The following is an 18,000-nucleotide window of genomic DNA, read 5'->3' as shown; positions in this document are numbered from 1 at the left end:
GCTGCGGTTGTACTGCACGTTTCGTCTGTTTATTTCAGTGTATATTTACATAAGGCTTTGAGTTAATATGAACACTAGATGTCGCTGTTGACTCACACTTGGCGCTGCCCCGAGCTTGCATGTTGTTTAAGATTGGAATACTTGGCGAGGGAATAACTGATATTGCCGCCATTATGTGGCTAATATACCTTATTTTATTGGACTTGCATTACGAAACACAATTTATGTGTCATTGTATAAAAGTCTTTTCAGTTGAAAATCAATGTAGTGCTGTTTTTGTTTTCAGGAAAAGATACATTTTGTTTTATGGTGTATTGTTTTGTTTTAATACAAATGACACGGACCAGAGGAAAAATAGGCCTACAGAAATATTTTACTCAGCCTAGTCATAAATGACTCTTTGACTTTGAAAATATTTGACAATGGAGAAGGATATGATCTATGTAAATTTAAAATTTCCATTCCAATTTTTAGGGACCACGTGCACACGTCCCCGTTTCAAACTGAAACTAACAACTGGGACATTTATAACAATTTGTAAACAATACCTAAATCAAAATTGTTTTACCCCGTTTGCGAAATTACATGTGTATGAGTTTTCAATTTAAAAAAAATTAAGTTCTACTATATGAGGGTTTTTTCTAAACAAGACACTGTACAAAATATTAGCAAAGCATTCTACTACTATGTTGTGGAACTGGCATGCATTCGACGTAATAAAGTTTTAAACCCATATTTTTATTTTTGAAATTTTCGGTTTAATGCTTTCAGTGAATTTGAAGTGAAACCTCAACACAGAACGCCCCCCCCCCCCCCCCCCCCCACAACTACCAAAAACTAAAATAAAATCAATTGCATGTATAGCTAGAAACTATTTCTGTTTCCTTGAAACAATTCGATTAATCTAGCTTACAACAGATTGTATAAGTCAAATGACACAATACAAACCTATTTCAAACTATTTCCATTTTAAACCACCGAAAACGATAATGTTTTGAACGCAAGAAATGTATGACACTAATAAAAATACAACATAAAAAGGTGGAAGTATTTAATAGCATTTGACAAAATTAAGTCTGCACACGAATCAACAACAAAGTCAAAGGCCCAGTAAAGACAAGGAAGTACAACATGATAAAAAAATATTTTGTATTTATTGGTTAAGATGGCGATACAAGAAATGTACATCGTGGCACACCAATAAATAATAATAACAATAACAATAACAGTTATAACAACAACAACAACAACAACAATAATAATAATAATAATAATAATAATACGAGTTGTAATACATGAACCATGACATCAGAAATATAATCAAACGACTCATTCTTCGTAAGCAACACTAACTTGCATCTTGTTTGACCAGTGTGCCAGAGCCCTTTCATGAAGTCCATAAATTTTCTGTGAAAAGCTTCTCGTCATATTTTACGACGATGTATAAAAATCGTCAGCAACACCAGAAAACCCACATGAGTCAACCGGCCCCGCGACTGAGCGCGGCTGAACACAACATTTAAACGTTAATGTGTCAATTCAAATAACGAGGGGTGTAATGTGCATCTTTATTAACTCCACATTTCTACTCTGGCAGGCAGGCATGCTATAATTAAGCGAACTGGTTGGCAACTGGCGCAACGGAAAATAATCAGGATTAAATTTTTAAATTCAAATTATATATTTTTATTATACGTGCATTCAATTTTCACTGCTGTTCTAAGACATTGGGCCCTCCCTAGTCGTTAACGTCTTTAAACACATCTACGCGCGCACACACAAGTGCACGTACATACGTGTGTGTTATTTTAGAAAGCACTTTCTAAAATCACTACTATTTTAATACCCACTGTCCGGCCGAAATGCTCTATGGTTCATATAAATACATTTTAAATGATTTTTTCTCTGAACTAAACCAGGCAGATCATGGCCTGGCCTAGTTGTGTTTCTCAAGGTGGACGCCTGAGAACGCCAGCGGAATGGGTTGGGGGTGGGGGGTGGGGTGGGGGGGGGGGGGGGGGGTTGGAGATAGGAGGAGGAGGAGGGGGGCTCGATGTAGTGGGGGTGGTTGGGTGGGAAGCAGAAGAAAAAAAAAAAAAAGCAGAGCGCTTGTGACTGTGCTGGCGGAGCTAGCCCGCTTTAACCGTAACACGCATCCACCGTACACGCCATGAGCCGGATTTGAGACTACAAACAGGGATAAGAGGGGAGATAGAAAGAGAGAGAGACTTGCACAGGAGAAATAGAGAGCGGAAAGAGAGCTTCTGCCTGAGATTATCCAAGGGGGCAGCATTTTCTCCCTGTGGTTCCGGTTGGTGTGTCGGTGGTGTAATATTTGGTGGAGAACTTAGACAACAGCACAATTTACAACAGGAAACACATATCAACAACTACACTGTGTTTTAATGCAAACAAAACATGAGTTCCTATTTTGTTAATCCCCTATTTTCCAAGTACAAAGGCGGCGAAACGTTGGAACCAACTTACTACGACTGCAGGTTTCCTCAGAGCGTTACCCGTAGCCACGCGCTGGTGTATGGACCCGGAGCGGCAGCACCGGGATTTCAACATCCGTCCCACCACGTTCAGGACTTTTTCCACCACGGGACATCTGGAATCTCCAATCCCGGATACCAGCAAAACCCCTGCGCCTTGGCTTGCCATGGAGACGCCACGAAATTTTATGGATACGAAGCCCTTCCGAGGCAATCTCTTTATGGTACCCAGCAAGAGGGGAGTTTAGCGCAGTACCCAGACTGTAAATCGTCCACTGGCACTAACCTCGGAGAAGGACAAGGCCACTTAAATCAAAACTCGTCTCCCAGTCTCATGTTTCCGTGGATGAGACCTCACGGTTAGAATTCTTTTTGTGTTCTTGTGTTCTCCTGTTCATTTGTGTTTTGTGTGTGTTTGTGCGCGTGTGTGAGAGAAGGAGGGAGAGAGAAAGAAAAAGAACGAGGGAGAGGGGAGAGGGAGGACAGTGTTGAGGTGCATCGACGAGGAGCGTCCCTTCGCGGAAGCTTTTTTAAATCGACGTTTTGCTTGTTTTTAATAGTTGTTGCATGGTACGATAGTGAATTCTAACTCGGAATTATGTCATCTACCCCCAGCCCCCAATATATTTTTTTAAATGACGCTTGTGACTTGACTTTGTTGTGATATGCATTTCACTTGTCGCAGTATATGTTCTTCCCTCTTACCAGAATATTGGTGTCATGTATAAATGTTCAGTGGATCAGACCGTGATGTAGTTACTTTGGTGGCATTTGTTCTGTGTGCAGCCATACAATTAGCCTGTAATGACAAAAAAATACAGAAAGCAAATGAGGTTTAACAACTTGGCATGGAAAGGCATTCGCTATAGATGACTTGCAAAGGGGCAGTGAAGCAAACGTGAATTTCCCATAGCTAGAATGCCGTTGACACAATATGATTAAAAGTATAAACCATTTCAACTTTCTCATTTCGGCCTGTTTTTACTTGCATGGTCTCAGACGTCCTTATCGAGAAATCTAGAATACAGAACTCCACACAAGGAATGTGCACGTCGATATATAATGGACAAAATCGATTATTCATTTCAATCAATGTATTATTTTTATTTTCGTGTTTAGCGAGGAGGCTTATTCGATCTAACACGGGGATTTTTACCACCTGAAAGCCAATACTTAAAAGTACAATTACATATAATTTCCACTGTATTCATTTCTTACAGGGTAAGATTAATATCAACGTGTATTTAAAACTTACTCTGCACTTGATTCCAGTTATGTTGTGTATGCTATTCGGTATTGAGTTTGGCTCATAACCATCATATGTCAGCAGAAAGACTGCAACAGAGAAAATGACATGTTGTGTATGTGTTCCCGCGTCTCCGAGAGAAGTACCCTACATTTTTGTATAGATTTTTGCACTGATTCATCTTAAAAGACTCATTCAGACATGAATAAAATCCAGAGGTCAATAAACTTAACTATCCTTTGCGTCTGGCTTTATATACGAACTAAAACAAACTTTTTGAAAGAGTTTATTTCCGTTTAGCCTCTGTCTCGTCTGATCCATTTTAAAACAACACTGAGTCGTATGACGCTTAGATAAGTCGGGAAGTTTACCTTTTGAGTATCCTGTAACATTTTTGGTTTTAATGTTATTGCGCATGGGCTAGTTACATCGCATTGCATATAAGTCCTATTTTCCTGTGCTGCGTTGCGGCCAACCACCGAAAATGTCAAAATATTAAACCCATGGTATTGATTAAGTTGTATCCGCACCAAATCTTCTCAAAAGTGTGATGACAACGACAAGGATAAGAGAGACGGTTGTTTAAAAGAAAAGGAAAGAAAACAAAAGTCTAGTTTCCCATGCATTATCGTCAGGCTTTTGTTTATTCAAAGATTTAAATAATATCTGTCCAAAAAACCACGTGCTCAACAGGATATGCATTCGACTGTTATATTTTTTAAGTAATGTTGCGTTGCAACATATATCGGTTTGACTTAAAGAGCAATGAAAGAATATAAAGATATAAAGTAAAGAATAAATGTGTCACATAAATCACGACGACTACTGGAATGATGTAATAGGCCTGTGCAATATTCCGGCAGCTACGAATGTTTTTAAAAGAACACGTAGGCCTACTCTTGTTGTGTTTAGTGTAATCTTTGTGTTGTGGAAATGTATTCTTTCCATTAATATGAATGACTCGTCTGATGATAAAAATGAATACCTATTTCACTTTAAAGCCCCGGGCAGACGCAGCGGACGACAGACCTACAGTCGCTACCAAACACTTGAACTGGAGAAGGAGTTTCTGTTCAACCCTTACCTTACACGCAAACGACGGATCGAGGTGTCCCACGCGCTTGGCCTGACGGAGCGACAGGTAAAAATTTGGTTTCAGAACCGGCGAATGAAATGGAAAAAAGAGAATAACAAAGACAAGTTCCCGGGTCAGAGAGGAGAGGCCGAAGAGGAGGGCAACGAGGATGGTGAAGTCGAAGAGAAGGAAGAGAAGGAAACGGAAGCGACAGAGGAGACTAAAGAGTGATTTTATGGTGTTTTTATGGTTATATGGCTTAGAAAGGAGAGTTACAGCGAATGAGCGATGAGTGATCGAGAGACAGAGACTGAAAATCATAAACTTTATGACCACAGTTTATTGAGTCAACAAGTGAGAAAATCCCACAGATACAACCGTTAAAAGCACCACTCTCTCCTAGCGTATCCTCGAGACGGGACAATCGATACAAGATGTCCTGTGGTACAGAAATAGACACTCTTTTCGGTTGGAGCAAACGTAACCTACACCATGTTCTGCTTTTGGAGATGCTTTTGTTTGTGGGGGTGAAGAGGGCACATAAATATTGAGAATCTATAGCTCCATAGCTACTGTATTGCGGCTCTGGGGCACCTTTAAAAAGATAGCATGATTTTCAATGGGACTGTATACGTTTTCAAAACTAGGTTTGTTTTGTACACTATGACTTGTTTTAATCATAAAACACAATCAAAACCCAGAGAGGGCACACATTGGAACCCAAACCTTTTTCATGCCTACATTTAAAATCGTGTAATGTAAAATGACCCAGACAGTGATAAAGCACTAGGCCTATGATAGATTTGACCAAGACCTGTATAAAATGTAAAGTAGGCTGGACATTCGAACAGCACTTAAATATGCGATTTATGAGCTTCACAAAGTGAATAATTATATGAAATGCATGAAATGAAAAACAACGTATGACAATTGGTTTAAATACCTGACTATGATGCGTGCTGCTCTCGAAGAAGAGTCATCGACCAGAAAGCGTCGTTTCCTGTAGATGTTTCTAATCATCATTACCTGTAATTGATCAAGGTCTTATTTGTAGTGGGTGTGCAGGGGGAGGTCATTTTAAAAATATTTAGTAGATGCTCATATTAGGATTACCAGGGAACTGCAATCGCTTGAAAAACGATGCTACCTAAAACTGGGAAATTGCAATACATCGCCTATTGTGTGTGTGTGTGTGTTTTTTTTAAATAAGGTATTTCATAGTATCTGTATTTACTTGTTCTATCGCATTTAAGTTATATTCTTTCCCAACCAAGTATCTTATCTTGAGAGAGCTTTGAGGGTGGGTGGAAGACGTTGTGAGCTCAAAGCCAGCTACCAGTTAGGTAAAAACGAAAATCAAGGTCGCTCCCGATCACTAACGTTAGTCGATAGAGCTTTGCTTATTTCGGTATTTGTAAGGATATCCTGACTACTGTGCTGCTTTGATTTTTATATAAATTTGATTTATTCCCCAACAACTTAAACTGCCTATAGATAAACGCACATTTCTGTGTAGACCATCATACATACTGCAATTCGAGTTATTTTAAATAAAGTAGATAAAGAGATTTATTTTATCGTGATGTTATAGCGTAGACTTTAAATTGCACTGAATATACTCTTTATGTACGTATTCGTATATCTTGCTGTTCACAATATGCTCGTTTTGTTGTTGCTGTTTTTTAAAAGTGAAATAACAGTTTCGTGTGACCACGCCATTGTTGTTGAGATATAAACGATAATAAAATTTGTCCTCTTCACTTGTCTTTTTTTCTTCGATCGAGTTAGCTGACTGTGCATCTAACGCCGTAGACTCTGTTTATTGCCAGTGAGCTCACCATGACACCAGCGCAGATGCACCCGGATTTCCATTATAATTGTTCGCTATGAATTTACGTCTCAGCAACAAAGCAAATTAACTGTTTCTGCATATCAGACGTCTAGTAGTGAATCCCCAACAAGAGATAATATGGAGGGTTGATTATACCATTTATTATATAATGGTTTAACGCTTGAAGCACATAAACATACTAACAAATAGAGAGACGGCATCACTAACGGATTTCTGATTAAAGAATGTCCCATTCCAAGATTCGGATGGCCTAGCACAGTTGGCAGATCATGCGGATCAGAGGAATGGCTGTAGTAGGCTAACCTGTGGTCTTGTCTAAAACAGCCTCATCTATTTGCATCCATGGTAGAAGTTAACCATTTTCATCGAATCGAACTAAGATCCCACTTTGCTGAAACCATGCAGGGTGCCACTGAACACAGCGGGCCTCATTAATCGGTCGAGGCCAAATTATGTTGGTGGTAAAATCCCTCAGTTCCCCTTTGGAATAAGCACTGAACTTAATCGCCTAACTTCTGCGTCAGGATATGAGGATTGGTTTTTATCATGAATGTACAACTAGCAAAATCCATACCTCGATTGTGTTAGATGCACGAAGTGTTAGTCTAGCTGAGTGTACACTAAATTGCCCTGGTAATCTGAGAAGCAGCGCCGTAAAAAAAGAAAAAAACAAACAAACAAAACAAACAAAAAAAAAAGCTTATGGAAAAAGACCCAGGCACAGACCACTGGCGACTCCTAAAAGTAGCCTACGGTTTGTCATTTGCTTCCCTCCATCCATTACTGACTTAGTTTGACTAATGCAGAACTGTGCAAACTCTTTTAGCGTTTACGATTTAAATGCGTTCCATGAACTCTTTGTTAACCCGGTTCTTTCTGATAACACAGCCGATGTGGTGTAATGGTTAAATACGGAAATATGTAGGAAATCATCGCGCAGTTACATTAATCGTGCATCTTTTATGGTCCATTGATTGGGCAGAAATGCGACAGCGCAATAGGCCTACCGGTTAATGCAACTTGTGACCAAGGGTGGCTGGATACCCTATACCTCCCGAATACCTATAATAAATATCCATCCGTGCAGATAGGGCCCATGTAAACAAAATTTAAGATAAGTTGGCCGCCCTGGATGAAGATGTCTTCTAAGCATAAGTAAAATCTTAGATAGAGTTTCACCACTTGAGAAGGACCACGGTAAATTTAAGACGGTCAGCCAGCTATTTACTGCCCTTGGAACGAACTGCCCAGTGAGTTGAGTGGCTACCACCAACGGCTCGCTTGGTTAAAGTGAATACTATGGTTCGCGTACCACCCTGATTCGTCCTTTAACCGTTATCTTCTGGAGATATAGCACTGGGGTTTTAGTGCTAGCGGAGGCATATTGCAGCATGAAACACCTGGATGATTATCTGCAGATAAGACTGCTTCATAATGCCATCCGTTTGTAAGATTAAAATTCTACAAGGATCGCGACGTGCTTTTTTTCTAAAGATCGCTTGTGAAATCTCGACTCTCTCTCTCTCTCTGATTGGTTTCCCCCTCCAGATTATTCTGCGGTATAAAGCAAAGCCCCACTTTTCTGCATCATTGTCCAGGTACTCATCTGGAAAAAAACACACTTGAGGCCTCCATTTTTTGTAAACCAGGTGTCTGAAATGTGGGAAAGCTCCCAGGAGCAGCCTATATGCAATGCGCATTAAAGTAGATGTTTCATTGGTTGGTATAACATATTTATTTGGAAGCACTTTCCCTTCAGAATATCTGGCGGTTTTTATTGGACCCAATTGCATGAATTCCTATCTTACCCCTTATTCTCCCCATTATTAAATAGGATAAAATCCACCGAAAATGCGTACATGTTTGAGTGGACTATCATTTTAATGGAGCAAGGAAGAAAGAGCCATACTAATGTGTGAAAAAAGACTCCCAATATGCCTCAGTAAGCCTTCCTTTTGCATGACTGACTCACGCGTCGTTAATCACAGAGGAAGAGGTTTCATTCTGCCTTCGTTCTTGGTTGGGATAAAGAGTTCCGGTTGCTGTTCTAAACAGCACCTTCGCTGCCCGATTTTTACGAGTATTCGTAGCAAGAAGAACCCAGTGGTTTCTATTTATTGGTTGTTATGATTATTCTCTGGCAATGCAGGTTGATTACTATTGAGATTCAAAGAGGAAACACGCAATGGTTTTTGCCTGTAATGAATATGCACAACCACCTGCAGCCCAAAGAGCACGTGTTCAATAAAGGTCAATAATGCAGAACTTTAAATAAGTTGTACAGAGAGCGTAACATTCTAACTTCTGCTCAAACATCACTGATATGTAGTGCAGCGACAAATCATTTTATTTACTTTCCTACAAGTATAGGCTATGATTTATCAAATATTAGGTCTACTACTACTACTACTACTAATAATAATAATAATACTTTTTAATGGCAAAGATTTTTTCAAAAAATAAAGTTACGTTAATTGAGAAACAACACAATCACCTCTAATAAAAAGAAAAGGTAACTATATCACGGCTAAACGCTAGTGAGATACATTAATTTTAAAAAGTGAACCTATTTATAAAAATTATAAAATTTAAGAGAAATAGATTTTTTAAGAGTAACGTAATTCCTCAAAAACTTATTTATAAGGAAATGCACTAAGCAGAGATGTGAACGGGTCAGTGAAATCCCTGCTTGGCAAATGGAGAAAATACAAGGCAAAGTCATGGTGTTTGTTCCACAGCAGATGTGACTAGAATGAAGGAACAGTGAAACTCTGTCAAAGAGCAGAAATCCCAGAATGCACTAATAGAAGAAGAAATGAAGTTGTAATCAAACTATGCTGGTCTGTGAAGAGAAAAATACTCTCGCATGCCACCTAATGCACTTCCGCTATTTCCATGATACTATAGGGGATTTTGTTTCGGCTATCTTTTATTTCGGTTTGCCCAGATTAATTGGGTTTAATGTAATCACTGGGTGCTCGCACAACTCCGGAGAGAAAAATATGTTGTCAGACGTAGTTCGACTGTGCTAACAGGGAGATTAAGCTGAATGCGATTGTTGACCACTGCCTCAATTACGCTCAAACGAATTATCCAAGTCCTTGAAATGTTAACATTAGCATCGCTTGAATAGTAACAAAATGATATTATTCCAGCAGGACAAGACATAAGCCATTTTTGTAAGCCATTTTCAATTTCAGTCCACAACTGATTTTAAGGATATACCGGTTGCAAATGGTGGAATGTGTGCATTGTAGTTGTCTAATACCATTTGCAAATGCAGAATGACCATTGAAGGTATATAGTAAAATATTAAATTCATTCGACTCTATCAGTCTATATTAGTTTTTTATTGTGGTAAAATTTTATTATGGAAAGTAGCAATGCAGTTATACAGACAGCGCTTCAGTTTGGTTAAAAACGATTCGGTCTTCTCATGCTATATGTAAAATTAACGTTACAGATTGAATACAGACACAATAATTCGAAATAAGAACATATAACACATTCAACTTGGTGTTGAAGGCCAGACAGGCACGCTCCAGCTGCAGAACAAATTTAAAACACCGTCATTGTGACGTCATCGCTGTGGTGTCTTTCTCGATTACAAGCAAAGGGTCTTTGTTAGATGCAAGTGACAACTAATCTGTCCATATTACTTTGGAAATATTTTAAGGGATTGTGCAGGCGATTTTCAATGCTGATTTTCTTGGAAGAAAAAGAAACGTTCGTTTTTTTGTCTTGGCACAGTTACTTCAAAAATATTTTGTCTGTGTGGTATTATGCTATTTTAAAGTTATATATTCAATAAACTGATAAACATAGTTAAAACTGTATATATTTTAAGGTCCACAAAAGCTGAATCTTTAAACTATGTTATGAAAACTTGAAAAATGTGCAAATTAATTTTTTATGTCATACATACTGCTGATCAGACCGATAACAATGTGGCCGCAGTATAAAGCTTAGTACTACACTGGACTACTACTACCACTAAAACTACCACTCCTCTTACTATTCCTACTACTACTATTATTACTGCTGCCGCTACTACCACGACTACTACTACTACTGCTACTGATACTGCTGCTACTAGCACTAATAATAATTTGGGTAATAATAATAATAATAATAATAATTATTATTATTATTATTATTATTATTGTTGTTGTTGTTGTTGTTGCTGTTGTTGTTGTTATCATAATCATCATCATCGTCATAGCAAGACATTATTTTTCATTTCATTTAATTCACTGCCTGTTCATTTGCTTTCAAAATTCTGATGTCTATCAAAAGACAAAATTTCTAACACCACACTCATCTTTATTTAACCAGCCACTGAGTCGAGTTTGATACGTAGCGGAAATTACAGTGGTATACATAATAATTTGATGGATAGACAATTTTTCACAATCTCACAATAATTAAACTCTGTCCAACATCCAATACAACTCATATCCTTCCTTAAATGGGCCCCTGTTTAGCATAATCGGCTACGATTACATTTGTTGTGGGAATCATAACAAGGTGTTTATGAGAGCATACTTTGAAAACATCTGTGAGGGAAAATTTGACATTGACACGATTGTGTTAATGGAAAGTCATGTCTATAATACAAGTCGTGGTCTGTATATAAGTTTTTAACGTCAGCCTCTATATTTAAAGTAGGCCTGTTGCTATTTCTTATATCCTATATCTGTATGGTTAAAAATACGTTCTTCATTTTTGTTTAATTTTACAGTAATTCACGGTCAGCACTCAATTAGACAAAACCACAAAACGTAACTGCACAAATGTAATAAATAGGCACGCATCTTATTTTTCTAAAACGATATTTCCGCGGAGCGTGAGTGTTTTGGTAAAAGGTGGGTCCCCTTTTCTTAAGTATGGCTGCAGGAAAGTAGTTTTACTGGAAAGACTGAAATATTCCGGAAGTTTCTGTGGTACTGACAATTGTCAGAGATCATTGTTCAGCCGTCTGGTCTTTGTGTGTTATATTGCTTCCAGGAGGCAACATCCCCAATCAAGTCTTAGCTGTGGTTGCAGTAAAGTTTATTGGCGGTGTAAACTCCGCAGTGTCATATATCCGGACCGACTGATCTTTTTTCTCTTGCACATGTACAATGAACTATCTCGCGGGCATTTGGCGCAAGGCAACCTGTACGGACAGCTCACTGCAGACGTCAGAGTATGTATATATACATTTGTTTTAAGTTTTTTAAAAACTAGCCTATGTTGTGGTGTTTCACGCGTCAGACGAGCTTTCACTTTACAGGTGTTCGAAGGATTCAACTCCTTAACAAGTTCAAGCCTGAAAATCAGGTACTGATTTTTGTCATTTAAAATTCGGAGTTAAAACTGTATACAAATTAAGCTTATAAGTAAGTGGATATTGACGCCGCTGCTAATAGTAATAATACTAATACTACTAATAATAATAACAATAACAATAATAATAATAATAATAATAATACAATAATGCAATGAAGGCTATATGTGACACGAACATAATCAGTTTATAGCCTTATCCCCCTCTCACCTTGCTGCTAACGTTGCTCCTTGTGTTACAACATTGATACTTACGGAAATACGGTACAATTTGAATTTGTATACATTTCACAGACCGTGGAATGCCCACATGTTTGTCGATTGCTGCTACAGAACCAGACATCTAGTCGTGAATAGCTTACATGCTATTTTCACTTTAGTTGGTTCCGTCAATTTACTGGGGACTATAAATAAAAATTAGTTCGTATTTATGACCCAATAGACGATAGATAGGCTTCACAGAGTGTTTAATTCTGGTTGTTGGCTGTTTTTTGTTGTATAAGCCTAGAGCTCTGTTTTTACAAGAAGAGCTGAATATGTACTTGACTTCCAGCAATAATTGAAGTAGGACGTTATTGAAGATCGGGAGCGACATGATCAATGTGTATATTGATATTTCATAGGTAGTACATTTTGCTGAAGCAATAAAATAAAATAAAAAAGAATCATCATTAGGCGTTGATCTTAGAGTAATACGTCCACCTTCTTCAAGAACAACGACCCACTTCAGTATAAACGTATACTGTGACATATGACGAAATAAACCAAATGAATTGATAAACATTGCAACTGAGAATGCTTTAGAAAGCCTTACTGCATCCGCAAAAATGGAAATTTGTACCAATACAATCTCAGACCTGTATAGAAATCTTGACCGAGATCATCTGGCGCAGAATAAACACACATGCGCCATGGGGTAAATTATTGCAATACACGAACACATTACCAGCATAGTTTTAAATATCGTGAAATATAATCTTATTTTCAGCATGCCACGGGTATATTTTTACTTTTCTTACATCATATTTTATTAAGGCTTTCAATGGCAACATAATGAATTGTCCAAATATTTGCATGTTGGACAGAATACCACATGCTTGGAATTCTGGCATTAGTACAAATATACTGATGTCCATTATCACAGACCTTTTATGTTCATAGAAAAACAAGACGCCTTTTCAAAAGATTACAGATATTTGGTTAAATGGCATAGCAAGTGTTTTCTTTACATTTCGGCAAAAGGTTTTTTGAAAATATTACAAATGTTTGATTAAATTGCATTGCAAGTGTTTTCTTCATATTTCGATAATTAAGGCTCGGAATTTTCTAACTACGGAGAATATTTCAAACTACGGAGAATATTGAATATTTAAGGAACGTTAACATTGCTATCTTTGGGGCCTTATGTAAAATGTTATGCGGATTTTGATTTTTCTCAGACTATGTCTGCCAGTGTTGACAATTAAACTGGTAAATCTGCGTCTTGTTTGTGTGAGAACAGAACGAAATTGCAATACAAATGTGATTAAATGGCAATTGAACAGCATTATCTATACATGCGCATGCAATATTCTGTGTGTGTGTATGTGTGTGACAGTGTGTGTGTTTGCAGCTATTGATAAATACCCAGCGTGTTCATAGATTCTGGTATCTGTTCAAGGAAAGAAGATATTTTGTTGAATGTTAAATATATAAGCATACACACACGCACACACGAACACAATAGTGTGCGTGTGTAGATGCTGATGTTGTTCGACCGTCATTTTATCACACTATTATAGCAATTTCATTATATGCTTAAACAGTGTACTTTTTGAAGCGGCCTTTCAAGTATAGGTCAAAAACATGAAGTTAGACGATGATAGCCCTCTTTTGGGACGATCATGCACGTGCGTGCCTCACATGTCTTTTTTTAAGCAATGGCCATCCCATTCAAAGGAGAATATAATTTTATATTATATACATAAAACTTTTAAAATTAATACATTTACTTGCCGCCAGTTTTGCGCTGCGCTTGCGGAATCGCTTTTTCGCGAATATTCAGTTATCATCCTGTATTTGGGGAATAAAAAGAGTGCAAATAGCTTACTAGTAAAGTTACTAAGAACTTGGCAACAGCTATTTGTGGTGAGGTATCGCTACTACAACCACGGTTAGACTTACTCTTCCACCAATGCTTCAACTGTACTGTTGCTGCAACATGATGATGATTATGATGATGAGGATCATTTTAATACAATTATTATTTTCCATCATGCTGCTGCTATTTCTGAGATTACTACAGCAATAATGTCAGTAATAGCACCAACATTAGCATCTTCAGCGCAACAATGAAATTATCAAAAAACTGAAAATGACTAACACTCTCTGTTGCAGTGGTAGTAGTTTAATTTGGGATATTACTGAGACCACAGCAGGAATAAATATTGTCACTACTATTATCAACACTACTAGTGATAGCAGTAGCAGCAGCATTGAAATACTAGTTGTGGCATCAGTTATATTACAACTAATAACTGCATGACTATTACCACAACGAATACCACTAAGTGCAATTTAGTACTTTTTAGTACTGTGAATTATAATACTTTTATTATCAATACTACCAGTGCAGCCACAAAACCACATTTAATACTACTACTATTATGTCTAACTATTATGTCTAACTAACTATTGCTACTACTATTGCCATTATGACCAGATAGCTCTACTATTGGCACTAGGAAGAGAACAGAAGAGCAGCGGTCAGAGAAGACTGTGGAGTCTATCATATGTGATAATGTTTTGACAATAAGCTTACTACTCTTAACAAATTCTTACTGTGGGCAGTCACTGATAATTAGATTCGATTTTTCCTATGCTTCCTGTCAAATAAGCATTGCCAAGGTACCAGAAAAATAATCTTGATGAAAATGGGAAAGATTTTTTTTCTTTCTTTTTTTACAAATATATGTTTTGGAAATGAAGCACTGTCTTAAATTTAATTGAGATACACTAAAAAACTTAATTGATATAGGCCTATATATATATATATATATATATATATATATATATATACACACACACACAGAGAGAGAGAGAGAGAGAGAGAGAGAGAGAGAGAGAGCAGATGGGGGCGCCACACATTCCTGGTTGTTTGGGGGAGAAATTTACAGCTAAGTAATAAAAGTTTACGACTGATTCGGCTCTGGGATTGGTTGCAAGGAGTCACATGATTCCCTCTCCATGAACATGAACTTTATACTGTTGTCTTTCCCCTGGATCTCACGTTCTATCGGCCACAGACCAAGCAGCGGTGTAGGAAACGAGCCCAGCTTCTACTTCGGCGCCCGGTTTTAAGTTGATTTTTTATAGGCTACATATTCGTTGGTTCAGCGTTGATTTTACACACTCTCAGTGCTGCCACCCTACCACCTCGTTCCAGTAATCGCTTTATGACATTCGTCTCCTCCCCCTCCCCCTCTCTCCCTCTCTGTCTCGCAGCCCCTAGAGGCGAAACAACTGAGCCTATTTTTTGTCAATGCTGGACTGTCAGAACAGCGGGTTGTAAATACCTTCGTTTTCTTTTTAAAAATGCTCGTCTTTAACTCTTCGATCTGCTGCAAGATAAGGGATGTTTTCTGCGTTCGGCTGATCACCCTACCTGCACCCCCGCCCTCGCTGCTGCTGGACCAGAAGGCGTCACGCGAGCAGCAGACACAACGCGGGTAAGTAGGCGATTTCTGCGTTCCTTATTGGCTTGGATGTTTATCTAATGGTCCATAGCCGTGAGGGGCAGGCTGAAGATGGCACTTTTTTCTAGACCCCCATCCCCTTCGGGGGACCGATTTAAATATGCGAAACTTCCGCTGCGAAGTAAAAAAAAAAAAAAAAAAAAGACTGACAACATGAATACCGTGCGCAATGGACAGACCTTGTGTGCTAGACGTATTTGATAACTGCATTAACGCGGATGTGGTCGCTCTGTTAGGTCTCAGTCTGTTGCTTGTGCTTATTCAGGCGTGTGTCTTTGTGGGTTCACTAATATGTTTGTTCTACTGCATTTAACGGCGTGAAGCAGTGCTTTCTAGACATGTAGTTATTGCATATTATCCCGCGTAATGCTTATGGGCCTCAGACAAACGAACTGTACCTACAAAGAGAACTGGGGTCTTGCGTTCAGTCTGTCTGCAAGTACTTGCAGATGAATGTGAATGATAGCACTGCAATTTGTCCCTAGATCGCTGTACTTCTTGCGGTTGATGGTCAACATTGTACACTTTCAGAAATAGATATGCTGTAAAATGCCCAATGTTAACTTTTGTTATCTGTGAGAGCTGAATTAACACTGTTAAGAGTTAAATTAACACTGGACATTTTACTGGGTGCAGTGGAGGTACGTTTTTATACTTTAAGGAACAAATTTCCCAAATGTAAATGTTGTATTTGGGTACTAATAAGCTCCTTATATAAGCACAAAAGGTACAAATTAATCACACAACGCTGGCTAGGGGTGCAATTTTATTTACCAAGGGTACCATGCCAGTGACAAGCGTTTGTGCCTTTTTAGGGACTTTATCCGTAGCTTTTTCTGAGAGTGTGTTTACTGGTTGCTTAATTTACTTATTGTTCCCATTCCATCATCCGTATCTTGTAGAATGCAGCATTTTCTGTAGCAAGGGGTTTGGTGTCTTGACCCAACTCGCGATGAAAACCCCTAAAACAGCATACCTCCAAACACAGCCTCCTGGGTGAGCTTTAAATATTAACACATAATATGAAACATGTTCATTGAAACAGTGTTGCTTTTTTAGCTCGGTATTTGTGATGAATTTTAACACATTTATGTAAGCAGTCTTGATCTTAAGGAACCGAGTAGACAAAATAATCACATCTAATGCTAATATACCGCTACACTTGTTCTAGGCTGGTGTATTTATAGATTCTGACAGTGTCGTTCCAAATCCAGGCATAATAAGAATGTGCGCCTCATAGCCAAAAGCTAAATTGAGATTTAGCATGTTTGCAATGCCCTCTGAATTCAGCATGATAAAAAAGACAATACTTGGGGTCTTTTGTCATCCTTGTAAATTTATTGTTCAAAGTTCAACAATAGCACACACAGGCTGTCACAGCGCACATGTGCACGCACGCACGCACACACACAAACACACACGCACGCACACGTACACGCGCACACCTCTGCGGCCACCAGCAGGACAATGATCCTTCAGGGTTTACCGCAGTCAACACTGCCACCTTGTGCCCGCCGTTCACCGACAGCTCTATTGCAGCGTTAATTCACAGCAATGTCTTTTGTACAATCATGAACAACGACCAACTCAAACCCCTCCTGTTTTAACCAAGGCATTAACATTGCATTACATTATCAGACGATCATATCCAGAGCGATTTGCAATGCGATTTGCAACGTAGGAGCAGTTAATCAGTGGATTTGTTTTTTGTAGCGTGTATGCATTTTACTCGCACGCATGCATTGTGTCAAGTCAATGTATAAAATTCCCTTCACATGTCCGCAGATTCTGGTCTTAAATGAGTTCAAAGCGGTGATAGGTAACATTGGATTGCTTGATTGTAGAAAAACAAGAAATGGCAAGCATTTTGTACGATAATTTAATAATTTTCTTATTAAAGAAAATAACATTTATTACGTTTTTATTTAATTGATCTCTCTCTCTCTCTCTCTCTCTCTCGCTCTCTCTCTCTCTCTCTCTCTCTCTCTCTCTCTCTCTCTCTGTCTGTCTGTTAAATAGCTTTGGTATTCCGCATTACTACATGTAATCTTCATCTGCAATTGCCCACCGGGCAACAACCTCTGGTGTAATTTAATACATAGCTATATGTTACCAAACGAAAATAACGCCAGAATTATTAGCGATATGACAGTAACAAACATTTAAGACAAAAAACAAAACTGTCTTTCGTAGCGTTTAACCGTTGTGATATTTTATGAATTTGTAGGCCCTGTGGTTTGGCTGTGACATAAATACAACCAATTGACAAT

General features: G+C 38.3%; 2 protein-coding genes and 1 long non-coding RNA gene across 3 annotated transcripts in view; 2 read left to right on the top strand and 1 right to left on the bottom strand.

The window, feature by feature from the left end:
• Positions 1 to 2,292: 2,292 nt before the first annotated feature.
• On the bottom strand, positions 2,293 to 4,964 carry LOC135234701 (uncharacterized). The gene is made up of 2 exons (XR_010324175.1): positions 4,826 to 4,964; positions 2,293 to 3,294 (listed from the first exon to the last, which is right to left on the bottom strand). It is a non-coding gene; the product is annotated as an uncharacterized LOC135234701 (long non-coding RNA).
• On the top strand, positions 2,419 to 6,576 carry hoxc8a (homeobox C8a). Its single transcript, XM_064299562.1, has 2 exons — positions 2,419 to 2,854; positions 4,743 to 6,576. The coding sequence occupies exons 1-2, from the start codon at positions 2,419 to 2,421 to the stop codon at positions 5,045 to 5,047; spliced, it is 741 nt and encodes a 246-aa protein (XP_064155632.1). The 3' UTR covers positions 5,048 to 6,576.
• Positions 6,577 to 11,785: 5,209 nt separating this feature from the next.
• LOC135234695 (homeobox protein Hox-C4a) overlaps positions 11,786 to 18,000 on the top strand; it is a 47,942-nt gene continuing 41,727 nt past the window's right edge. The window contains exons 1-3 of the mRNA XM_064299560.1: positions 11,786 to 11,856; positions 11,944 to 11,990; positions 15,603 to 15,703. The gene's annotated coding sequence lies outside the window, so the exon portion shown is untranslated. The remainder of the gene's footprint in view (positions 11,857 to 11,943; positions 11,991 to 15,602; positions 15,704 to 18,000) is intronic.

The sequence above is a fragment of the Anguilla rostrata genome, chromosome 11 (genome assembly GCF_018555375.3).
Source record: "Anguilla rostrata isolate EN2019 chromosome 11, ASM1855537v3, whole genome shotgun sequence".
Classification (NCBI taxonomy): Eukaryota; Metazoa; Chordata; class Actinopteri; order Anguilliformes; family Anguillidae; genus Anguilla; species Anguilla rostrata.
Note: the sequence above shows the minus strand (reverse complement) of the source record. Positions and strands in the feature narration are given on the sequence as shown.

What these genes read in the sequence shown, in the direction of transcription:
- hoxc8a (XM_064299562.1), top strand. Translation starts at nt 2,419, where the DNA reads ATGAGTTCCTATTTTGTTAATCCCCTATTTTCCAAGTACAAAGGCGGC. An exon ending in TCCGTGGATGAGACCTCACG is followed by an intron (nt 2,855 to 4,742) that starts GTTAGAATTCTT and finishes TTCACTTTAAAG; the next exon opens with CCCCGGGCAGACGCAGCGGA.